The sequence below is a fragment of the Falco cherrug genome, chromosome 7 (genome assembly GCF_023634085.1).
Source record: "Falco cherrug isolate bFalChe1 chromosome 7, bFalChe1.pri, whole genome shotgun sequence".
NCBI classification, from domain to species: domain Eukaryota; kingdom Metazoa; phylum Chordata; class Aves; order Falconiformes; family Falconidae; genus Falco; species Falco cherrug.
The window spans coordinates 10,882,971-10,895,362 of record NC_073703.1 but is presented as its reverse complement, the minus strand read 5'-3'; the positions used below and the strand labels follow the sequence as shown (position 1 = coordinate 10,895,362).

General features: G+C 44.9%; 1 protein-coding gene and 1 long non-coding RNA gene across 2 annotated transcripts in view; both read right to left on the bottom strand.

Moving 5' to 3' along the window:
• The window catches only part of AGBL1 (AGBL carboxypeptidase 1), a 332,817-nt gene extending 329,165 nt beyond the window's left edge, over positions 1-3,652 (bottom strand). The window contains exon 1 of the mRNA XM_055715877.1: positions 3,494-3,652. Within this exon, the coding sequence (XP_055571852.1) occupies positions 3,494-3,652 (159 nt within the window). The remainder of the gene's footprint in view (positions 1-3,493) is intronic.
• Positions 3,653-4,709: 1,057 nt separating this feature from the next.
• LOC114015224 (uncharacterized) lies at positions 4,710-12,115 on the bottom strand. Its single transcript, XR_003559025.2, has 3 exons — positions 12,021-12,115; positions 10,600-11,115; positions 4,710-5,780 (listed from the first exon to the last, which is right to left on the bottom strand). It is a non-coding gene; the product is annotated as an uncharacterized LOC114015224 (long non-coding RNA).
• Positions 12,116-12,392: the final 277 nt, after the last annotated feature.

The following is a 12,392-nucleotide window of genomic DNA, read 5'->3' as shown; positions in this document are numbered from 1 at the left end:
GCACGTCTTTACGCTCATGCTGCTTGACTGCTTCACAACTATGAGGTGCTGCACAAACAATGGAAAGATAATATTTTCTCTCTGAAAATGTGCACTCTTGCTTTCACTCAGTGAAGGAGCCATAAATGTGAGCTGGGCACATCTGTGGGTCCGTCTCTTCTCTGCAGACCATCCATGATGATGACAGAAGACTTATCTTCCTTACACATGTAATATAACCTCATCTGAAGGTCCCACACTTAAATGTGGAAAATTTTCCCTAGTTGGGACTGCTAAGGAAGAGAGGAGAAGAGGAAAATCATCACTAAGTGCTCCCTTGAACACTTGATTCAATATCTCTTGAAGTTAATAGAAGATTTTCTACTATCTTCAGTGGCTTTGAATTGTTCCCAATTCATTACAAAGGCAATGGATATTTGCCACACCAGATAGTTCAGCCTGGAGGGTCTATCAGCCCTTGCTGCTTTGCTGCCTGCCAAGCTAGAGTTAACTGGAGGACATTTAAAACCAACACGTTTCAAGCATAGATAAGGCTTGGTCTTGCTGACCTACGTCCAGCTGGCCTGAGCCCAGAGCTATAACCTCCAAGTGATTCGATTGCCATCTCTCCATTACCTTCTCCATTCCAGAGATGCCTCCTCACATGAATGTGGCATGCAGAAACACAGAACACCAGGAGGGTCAAATGTTTCCAAATGTTGTATAACACATCTCTCCAGCCTCGGGTGGGCCTCCAAAAATTCCACAGATTCTGGGCTATCCATTCATCAACCTAAATTGAGTTCTCGTGTTTATCGTGCCATATGAAACATGTGTTGATTATCAGATGATGTACTATAGCAAATATACATCAGAATTACTGTGTCACCTTGTGCTTGCTCAGACAGAAAGAGAACAAAAATAATCTATAAATATCAGGTCAGACCCTTAAAATGGATTTGTTTTGACTGCAGCAGTGCCACTTTTACATGAATATTCCAGCAAGCAATTATAATGGGAATGTAGTAGAGGCTAATATTATTGAATGCTCCCCTCAAGGAGACTATTAGACTAGTCATCATGTCATCATTTGCCGTTATTCAGCCCAGGCACCTGACTTCAGGAGTTGGATCCATCAGTTGTAGGAACCACTATGTGCCACATGATCTCAACATCCACCCCAAACAACCGAAGTAATAAATTATGAATATCAAGTACACCAAACACTGTTGATGGCCAACCATTTACAAGCAGCCAACATGCTAAAATGTGCATTCCATTGTCTGATCAATTTATAGGGCAGAGTGGACAATTACATCATGCAGCTACTAAACAGGAGAGGCCGTTATATTTCAGTTTACCAGCTTTAGATAACATAACATAGACCATCATCCTGGTGTAATGCATTGTTGAGACACTGGTGCACAGACCCAAAGCAAGTTTTAGTAGTAGCTGAAGGCACATGTGATGTAGATTTATGAAATACAGTCATATTTCTGGCAAGTTCTGCCATGAGTGAAAGTGAGATTAGCACCAGATTGGCTCCACAAAGGGACGGAGGTGGAGAGAATGCTCTGAACATTTACACAGCAACAGAAACTCTGATTAAAAATGCATTAGTTATTGCATGTCATTTCTGAACTTGCTTCTTGCTTAATCCCAAATCTTCTGGTTTTGTGGGGAGTTTGGAGAGTACATGAAGAATAATTATGTCTGAAACATAGATAACTAGTATTGCAGAGAAAAAGAATTAAAAAAGCTATTTTACTTCCACCATATATAGAGCCTTTATTCCAAAAATCTCTTTGACTCCACGCATAATAGCAGCCTCTCATTTTAACTGCAGGTGATACTTTTAAGTGACAGATTTTTGAGCTATCCATTTTCCAACTCTGTCATGTTGCTCTCAGTTTAAAGCACATTTAAAGAGGCACTTTAAGGTCTGTATAATTTTACAAAACATTTTCAAAAAAGTTCAGCTTGTAAAATAATATACACTTATTATTCCTTTCTTAACAGAAAACAGGTTATCAGAATATCATAATTTGCATATTTGTCAAATTACTTGGAGTACAAAAAAACCCCCAAATTAATGATGAATATAGGAGAACCAGAAGAAACAAGCCAGCCCACATGAACCCAAAGAAATACACTCATCTAGTTACACCACCTTCCCCTGGCTTCAGGGGAACTGTGCTGTCCTACACCAGCTGCAGATGTGGCCACACGTGTTAACTGACACGTGTGACATCTAGAGTGTCATACGAGCCTCAAACAGCTACAGTTTTGACCCAGGATTTTTGAGTTGACAGAAAAACTTAATAGAAATAAGAAAGGTTTTTTAAAGAGAATGATTCATTTCATGTTATGCAGGCATCTGAGAGAGTTATGTGGTGCTTGGATTAATAATGACATGGTCTGTCTCGTGTGAAGAAATGACCTGGCTGAATTGGTCCCAATTCTCTCAGCTCATGAAAACTTTGTGGCAAACCTTGCACAGACAAGGAAAGATTGAACGGCAGAGAATCCGTGGTTGAAGAAATAGATTTCCATCTTGCTTACTTAAAGCTAGGTATTTCCCTTCTGTATAAATGCATGTGGCAGCCTCAGGCCATCCCTGAAATACAAGCACAAGACCTGGCTCCAAAGCTTTCAGCAGATCTCTGCAAACCGCTCCCGGGCACTCTTTCCCATAGAGCTGCTGGCAGGAACTACATAAATGTTCCATAAATACCACAGCGCGGGGTCCTGCCCTCTGCCCGCTTCCTTGCCAGAGAGGAAGGTTTGGTAAATACTCCATAAATTTTTAATGGTATCCTCTAGTCTTCTGGTTGAAGCTGTTCTCTATTCAGCCATAAAACGCACATGCTTTTGGGGTGTGCACAAGAAGGGCACAGCGGGGTTACCCCCAGAGGTCTGGCCGTCCTTACACACGTTGCTGGAGTTGCTGCAGTGGGGACAAGAGGAGGAGAGGGGCACGCAGCAGTATGAGCCTTTCTAGCACGTGGATATTTGTTAAACCGCCACTCATTTAATACAGATGCCAGGCTGTGATAACTGTAGCCTACAGCCAGCTTGAGTTTTGAGCTGACAGCCCTGAGATGAACAGCTATTGGTGCTGCTAGTTTATGTGACTTAATTTTCTCCCTCTTCATTTATGTCTCCTGCTCCCATCTGCCTTCCACCCAGAAAGGAGACGGGTGCTCCACTTCAGTCCAAACTGCGCTGGCTGAAGAGCAGGCAGTAACACTGACAACAGATGCAGCAATGAGTTATTATTATTTCATTTCATTTTCATGTGTCTTTGAGCTGTGAAGATGCTTTCCACCAGATAAAAGGAAAAAGCAAAGGACCCCACTTAATAATTCAGATCCCTGCTCAGTATCATCCCATAAGGATGCTGAGTAGGAATGCTTTTCCCACTGCTTCAAATGATGATACAGAGTTTCCTTTCCAAGGAATCCAGGTCATATACACATCACTGTCTCTGTGCATATGCACATTTTTTACACACCTCAAAAGTACAGTTCTCATCACAGAGCACTAGTCGGTACTCAGGAGGAACAAGAGAAGGATCTGCGGAGGAGGTGAAGTGGCACCAACCTTCAACCAACGTGGACTCGGTTTTAGCCGTGTTTAGTCTGTGTTTACCAAAGGCAACAGGTATGTACATGGTCATAATTCTAAACTGCTCTGCGACACAGGCCAGACTCAGTTGTCCCGGTTCTAGGATTCAGAAAGCCCCTCAAACCCACCGCCTCCCCCCATAAGAGCTGAGGACTACAGCAGGGGCTCCTGTAAACACAGCTCTTTGCACACCACGTGTCCCAGAAGTGCCATCCAAGATCTCATTATCCTCCTGTTCTTCACACATGACTCGGTTTCAGTGCCGAAAGCAGGGCCCAAGACTCAGAGTCTGCTGGGAACAAAGCCACACTGACATGGTTGTGTTCTGCTGCTCAAAACAGCAGACTTCAACTCAGCATCAGTGCAATGTTGCAATTGCACTGTGAGATGTAAGACCACAAACAACATGCGCAGGAAAAATCTTTCCAATCCTGCAGAAAAATGTCCAGAATTACAAATCTGTTCTTATTCCACACTGGGGAGAAAACAAATTCTATTGAAGATATTTGATGCCACAAGAACCCAGGTCCATGTCTGATTCAATGACGGGAACCTCAGGGTTTGCCTGTGCTGTACACTGCTTCTGAAATCAGAAGTAGCATATCCACATCATCATGATTCCCAGACTAATGATTGCTTTTTAAAGAGGATTATTCCTGGCCAACACAGCCATATGATGCTGGGAACCATAGTGGTGTTGTGTGGTGCTGTACTGGGTACATGCACAAGCACATGTGGGTGCTGGTATGCCTCTGCTTCACACAGCATGGTGCACTCACCACAACACATTTCCCACAACCTAGTTTACAATCCAGACCAGGATATTATTTGCTGTTTTAAGGAGGCTGCATTTCTCTCTCCTTTTATCTCTCTCTGTTTTTCTCAGAGATCTTGGACACAGGACTGATTAACAAAACAGCTATGAATACTACTGTGAACATTCCTGTGAGCATTTCCATTTCTTTGCACAAGATAACCTGTGCTGTGACCCTTCAATTTTTATTGTATCTTGTAGCACTAAAATAGTCACCTAAGGCTGTGCAGAGAGAGAATCTCCACTGCAAGGAGCTGGCTAATAAAACAGATGAGAGAAGTAATTTCCTTCTTGTTCACAGAAAAGTTTTATTAATTACACACATAACTTCGGCTCATGGGCACAGGCACTGTAATACTCTCAGGCACATATATCGGGAATTGTTTCAAGGATTTAGCCCCTAGGATGGTCAGTTGGGCCCTTTCCAGACAGTCAGAGATGGCCAGTGAAGCCTTTGTGTTTCTGAGTGGCAGTCCCACAGATGTGGACCCTCCTGGGGTTGGTGACCACCCTGTGCCCGTTCCCTCAGTGACAGCATCCTGTTGCTTTGAGCTCTGTGCTACCCTCGCTTCCCTTGGCACAGCTAGATCAAGCAGCATACGGCATTCTTTGAGCGATACCCCCAGGCAACTGCTAGGACACAGGCAGGTTGTCGTGCCGGTCTAAGGCATCACTTGGAAATAGGTTGGTCATGTACAGGAGAGGCACCAGCCAAGCACTTCACACCAGCAGTGGGGATCGTCCCTGCAGGTGCTGTAAAGGCTACACTTCAGGCTCTCGGAACAAAGCAAGGTGACAGCTGGTGGGCACTGGCATGGGAGACTGCCAGGGAGCCTCCAGTCATCCTGATGACACTCTTTACAGGACTTGTTTACCTCGGATTCAGTATTGCCCCAGCTGTAAGACCCTGCAGCTGCTGCAATCCTGGAAGTGCTGGCATGGGCAAGAAATCAAATTCAAGCTTTTTCTTTCCCAAAGTTTAGTTTTCCGCTATTTGGATCTTTCCAGTTGGCCATGATCCTTAAAGACAGAAGGTAAAACTCCATCCTTGTGAAGTGAAGACCATCTCCTCACGCTCTGATTTTAGCAGCCAAAGGTTGCATGCCATCCCTCCCTAGGGCAGGACTGGGAGTCACTGGAGGTAACCAAATGAAGATGGCTGAGTAAAAGTCCAGGGGGAAGAAGAACACCAAAAAGTGGGAGACTCTTCTTCTGGGTGTGCAGTGCACTGAAAGTGCATTTCCAAACACACAGATCCAGCCGCGCATGGACAGATTGCAGCCAGATTTTTGTGGCAGTTCCTCTGGGAGCAGAAGTTTCTATTTATGAAAAGATCCCAAAGGCTGGGAGTGATTTTAACCTGGAAAAGAGACATGTAAAAACATGAACCTGCCCCCATTGCAGTCACTAGGTGTTTTATCTTTAATTTTAAAGAAAGCAGATTCAGCCTGTGAAGTGGGGGGCTTGGCAGCTAAGAAATAAAATTAACTCTGTGGTGAATCCTGACCTAATGCTCCTCTTCTCCCCTCCTCCTAGAGTGGGGGGAGAATTTTTCATTAAGCTAAAAGGCACAGAATTTGGAAGTCATGAGAAGAAAACTGTTAACTTTTTAGCACACTGCAGACACCCTGTGAAATTAACTATTGCAGCAGGTCAACAAGTCAAATAGTTTTTAAGGATCCAAACTGACTCACGTTGTCTTACGAGGACAGACAACCACTGGCAAGAGCACAACAGCCAGCTAAAGGAGACAGGGAGAAAATCAAGCTGCCTCCCTCAGACCCAGCTTGTCGACCAATCTTGCCTGCAGAGAAGATGAAGGGATGGCCACCAATGCAACAGCACGGGAGGAATAGCCTCAGAGAAGGATGATGCATCTATTACAAAGTGCTACTAAATCTTACCCACTGCGACTGTTTTCCTCTCCCCCTTGGGATGCTGAAATAACTCTCTCCACCAGCTCCTGATCTTAGCCTCAAGGGTTGACAGAGCTCTTCAGGAGACAGAAATCTCATCCAAAGGAAATATTTTCAGACACAAAAACCAAAGCAAGTTACATTTGGAAGAACCAAATGAATTGTTTCCACACGTCACATAAGGCTGCCTCTACATTAGCATTTTGCTTCAGAGTAGGAGTGGGATTTTGAAGTAAATCTCCCAGTTACCAATTTACCATGCATTGGCTCCGTTTGGAAAACTGTTTTGACGCTCATGAACTAAATTCCTTTTGGAGAAAATTAAACCAGAAGCTCCACTCCAAATGTGTAGCAAATGTGCTCCAAACCCCTAAGGCAGAAAGACATAAGGCATAATGACCAAGTTGATGCCTGGTCCTCTGGGCAGCTTTGTATCACATGTACAATGGAGACACCTCATCCATGGGACCAGACTAGGTCTAGCCAGAAAAATACTCCCAAGACTCATGTAGCATAGCAAAAAGGCCTCAGCACCAGCTGCTTCAAACCACTCTTCTACTACACTGATTTGCTTGCTGATCCAGGTATAACCTACTAAGTAGGGGCAGGTCCACACCTAGAGCTTTCTCCATCTAGTCAAAGGAAGAGAAATTAAGAAAAACCCAAATACAAAGAAGGATTTCTGGCATTCCAGGGTAAGTAATGAAGTAAACAGGGGCAATTTCTGCCTGGATGGGAAATGTGTGCCTATCTCCATCAGAGAGTGACGGAGCTGACACCATGGGCATTTTTTGCTGGTTAAAGCTATTCAAGAAGACTCCAGTCCTTTGTGTTCCCTTTTGAAGGAAATCTCTAGGCTCACAGAGTTAAACCATAAAAAAATGCAAACACGCTACCAAATAACAGAACATTCACAACCCATTCACGAGAGGCAGCTCCAGATACAAACCTAAGACACCTCATTTCAGCATTGGATATAGGAGAAGAATTCCGACCCTGAGCTTTCTTTCTTTGCCTTTTGAATAGAAAAGCCTGAGTCCATGTGCAAGATAAATTTAGTTATTAGTTGAAATATTCCTTATGTCAGCTTGGTATATTTAGGCCTTCATTCTTGCATTCCTTTGGGTTATTTCAAAACTTTAAAGAGAAGACAAATGTTAGAAGTAAAAAGGTCTTTTTTTTTTTAAGATCCAATAGCCAACTAAATGTTAATCTTACGTGTTTTTCTAGACTCTGGTCAAATCCATCATCTTTAATCCTTGGGGGTCGTCGTCCTCTAATTTCTTCACTCAGCTTCCAAATCTTTTTCCTCAACAGAATTTAAACAACTCTTCAAAGTAGTTAAAGAATATTTTTTATTTGTATCAGAAGTTGCCAGCTAGAAGGACCCCTATTGCTTCTGCTCTACTTATTTGCTGGAAATACTGGCAATCCTAGTGAGAATGGATGCAGCTTGGGAACAGTGCTTGCATGTTTGTAGGCAGGATGGAATTTTAATAGTTTCGATAACTCAAATCAATTGAAAAGGTGCCTAGTGGTTAGTGCACATGCTAAAATCATCCTTTCTTCAGATACACTGTGGATTAGCATTGAAGAAAGGTATCTCCTGGTTGGTTTTTTTTTCCTACTCAATTGTAACAATTCAAAAGTAAGTGGTATTTTGAAAGCAAGCTATATTTTCAACCCCTTCTACTCAAGCTAAAAATCTGCTGCTATCACCTCATGCTGTGACTTTGAGATCAACACATGACCTGTACAGCAAATCCAAAATGATGGAGGTGGTTTTCCAGCATCAGAGCTAACTTAAGCACTAAATTCCTCTCACTCTAAAGCTTCCTGAGCGGAGCAGAATGGAGCTAGTCCAGTCTAGATTTGGAGCAGAAACCTGGGGAAAGGTTAATTTTCAGAACCCTGTGGTGTTCAGAACTGAGGTTCCAAACTCTGGCTTTTCTCTAATGAGAAACAGTTTGTGCATCCCTTCACACACAAAGGGAGCATTGCTCAGCTTGACCTCCATCCAGCTTCACGACTGGGAGAAGCATGATACACAGGAAGCAAAATCTCCAGACAAACACTGCCAGAAAATTCCCCCACTGAGTCTAAAAATGAGAGACAAAATTGGATTTCAACCAATTTAAAGTTTTGGGAAAAGAATAGACTGTGGGCTAGCATATCAGTGCAGTGTTATCCCCCTGATCCATTCTGGCAGCTTGATCAGGCTGCTCTTATTAGTTCCAGCGCAGCAATATAAAAATCTGAAAATTGCCTCCAAGGCAAAAAAAAGATGTCGATGGAGAGGAACAACTCTGTGCCTGTGAGAGGCCCTCTTTGTGCGCTGACTGGTCTATAAAGTCGTCACTGAATGATGGATAGGTGCCACAACCCCTTCCTCGCTCTTCAGGTGTTCTTCCTTGAGACATCAATGAGATAACAAACCGGTGAGGGGTTGAACTTGTCCTACCTCTGCCCACCCTATGGACACTGCAGCCACTGGCCACAGATCTCCAATGCTGTCACTCATGCCCTCTGTCCCACTCTGGGCTGGCACCAGTTTCTCTTTCCATTGGGATGCTAGTGAATCCCACCAAACTGGGTTTTTTTCAGTAGTTCCATCCTTTGAAGAACGATCAATGAAACCAGAGTCAAGCCTCATCTCCCTCTCAGTTTCCCTTAGCTCTGCAGCATGCCTATGCATAATGTACACAGCACCTAAGTGCATTTTAAATAGTCTGGAAGTGGGTCACTTCTGCAGAGCTCTGAAACCCTTCTCTCCCTCTATGTTGTGAGACAGAGGAAGCCACTGATACGCTGTATCGTGTCTGCACTGAGTCGCCACAGTGGTTTTCTCTGAGAGATTAAGCAGAGATTTATTTCTCCCCTTCAAGTCTGTTTTTATGCTGCCACCGAGCCTGGATTTCTGACTTGAGCTTGATTGGGCTTTAATGGATTTTCTACACAGCATGGCCATTGAACACCTCCTGTGTGCTTCTGGAGTGACTTTGCTGCGCAGGGATATAAAGTGCTTAAATGGTAGATGGTGCTGTTACCCACTTAGCTACCAAGGTCTTGTTCTAAACGACGTCAAAAAATTCATCTGGTGTTGCTCTCCCTGATAGCACCATTTGCAGGAGCCAGTATCCATCTTTTTAGCTCAGGTTAATCAGCACTGGAAAATGTTATATCTTAGACAGGATGTTTATTCATTTGTTACAGGGCTCAAGCAGGGACTAGCTCATGCTGTCAGGCTGCTTACCAAATGCGCCTGCTTTGGACTGGAAGTAAATAGAAAAGGGGAAAAAAAAAGATCAGTCCTTGGTGAGTCTCCATCCAAGGGGGAGCTCTGCAAGCTTTTCAACGACAACAACAAAAAAAAAACAAACCACCACCACCCAAAAAAATACCAAACAGCAAATCTCAGCTGAGACAGTGATATGATAGTGGGAGAAAGGCAAGAATTTGCCTACGTACTGGCTATCTGGACTCAAACCAGTGCTCTAAAAGGTTATTCTGCCTAGTGAGAGATCCACAGCAGGTTCTGCTCAGTCTGGCCACTTATTACCAGTTTTTGGCATGGGAGAACAGCAGGGCTGGTCAAGAGGAGGCTGGGGCTGAGGACTGTCACCAAAGGACAGGAGGCACCCACCAGACCAGGTGACTGAAGCGGCAGCAGCAGCAGATGGGGCTTCAGAGCTGGTGGGGCACGTAGTGCCGTGGGTCAGAGCCAGGTGCTGGGCTGGCCCAGGACCGATCGATGCCCAGGGCAGGAGAGGGCAGTGAGGAATGCTTTCCACATCACTGTGAATCAGCAAGTAATGCCCTCAGACTACAATCTGCCCTTTGCAGATAACCTGTACATGACAGCACAACAGAGAGGGACCAGCAGCTTACAGTTTTCTCTCTCAAAGAAGAATCTAAACAGCCCCTATGAATATTTTTATTATCTCAGGTCTTCCAGAGCCGTGAGGAAATTGAAATTTCCTCTTTAGTGTTTGCCCATTGCCTCTTCAATAGATACAAGCTTCACCAAGCACCCACACTAAATCTGCCAACACTTATTTTCCACCATCTGCATAGTAATTGCACTAGGAGCTGAGTTTAATATCCTTAAATTCCCATTTTGACACGCAGAAGAGCCCCTGGCGCACAAGGTGCAGGGGGTTATTTAGTCTCAGATTATTGACCCAGAATGAAGAAACCCAAATACCAGCTTTCCTCTCCCCTCTTCCCTCACCTCGATGGCTCCATCAATTAAATATTTCTTACCTCTTCAGCAGAGACAGCTCTCCTATCACTGGGTCTATCCACCCTATTATTGTTGGCTTAGAAGGTCTCCTTCCAGCTGGGTCCTTCTGTGTTTGTTGGATGGTGATGTGTAGCGGATGTTTTCCCTCTTCCTTCGCTTTGCCACGAGCCATGTTTTCCTGCCATATTCCCGTGTTGCTGGGCAGGCTCGCGGTGCCTCCCCATGTCACACTCTCAGAGAGCAGCTGGTCTGTGATACGAGCTTCTCAACTGACCCTCTAAGGAGCCCCAAGGCCCCGTCTCCCCATGCCCCCAGTAATCTGAATAAAACTGCAGTTTTTGCAGCTCAGACCTATGTCTATCTGTAATTAAAAAGTGGACTTTTTTCTCAGAGGAACGCTCCTTCTCCTTCCACCCAAGGAAAGCACCCTTGGAGGCTGTGAAATAGGCTGATTTACTGGTGGAGGGGTGGGGAGGCCATGGTGTGGATCCTTTACTGGTGAAGACCTCGTTCCTTCTTCTCCGTGAACTGCCTATCTATAAAAAATAAAGATGCTACTGAGCCTTATGTCACTTTGGGACTAAATGCAAAACTCATCTCTTTGACTGGGCATTCCCAAAATACACTACTAATGCCCACAGAGCCCCCAGACACACCTCTGTCCCCCACGGAGCTCTCCCAGCCTCCCTTTCTGCAACATCTGATAGTTTGGGATTAGGTGTCTTGATCCAGCTTTATCCTGCCATCCCCACTCATTCACGCAGCAATGCAAAACCTTCAACACACACAAAAAAAAACCAAACCAAAAACAAACAAAAAAACCCCAACACCCTGGGATATCTTGTGGTAAAATCTTAGTGTATGAGACAAAATCCCAGGGCTGGTGGCAAGTCAGGTAACTGGTTCAGCCCCACCGCCGCAGTGCAGTTCAAAAGCTGGTCAGTCTTTGCAGGGCATGTCTGTGCCTGAGCGTGCACCGTGGCCCGGCGCTGCACCACTGGCCAGGTGTTGCTCTGGGTACTCTGACATGTCTTTTCCATCCAGCAAATTCAAGAGGATAAATCTGACTGGCAGGCGATGATCTGGATGACAGTGAAGCATTGCCAGCTCACCCGTGTCCATACAGCACACTTCTCCAAGGCATCGCCTTGCTGGGAGCAGAGCAGAGCTGCCTGTGTTCACCACCTGAAAGCTCATCTTTAGAGATAGGTGAGCCTGTGTGCAAGCACACAGATACTATAAAAATACTTGTCTGAATACACTCCAGCTAGGATTTGGCTCTGTTTGTACGCTACTGAAAAACAAGCCTGGTAATAAATACATTCTTCAACCTTCCTGGGTGGAAATGGTGCAGCTCAGGCACAACACAAAAATACTCCTTTGTGTTGGATCTTCCTTGTATGCATGCGGAGCACGGCCTGACTGCGGGGGTGATACTCACAAAAGGCTCCCATCACGTTCCGTGAGAGAGAAGCTCTGTCGGCAGGAGGATGCTGTCACAGGCCATGTAGTCTAGCAAGCGGCGGGGGAACGGCAGCCCTCAGCCCTCTCGCGAGTTGGCTCCGGGTGGGTGTCACGCAGATCTCCCTCGGGAAGCTGTGCAGGGAACTGCTATGTGCAAAAGAGATCTGCAGCACAGGCAGAGAGGGGAAAAGGGGCCTCAGACTGGAGAATAGATGGAAAGCTGCCCTGCTCCTCTGAGTAGAGGTCAACACAAGCCTTTTCGAAATGGAACTTTTCTCCTAAAGTGAGAAAATCTTTTTTTCTAAGCATGGTGAATTCAGCTTCTCTGCAGACACCAGACCTCACAGCA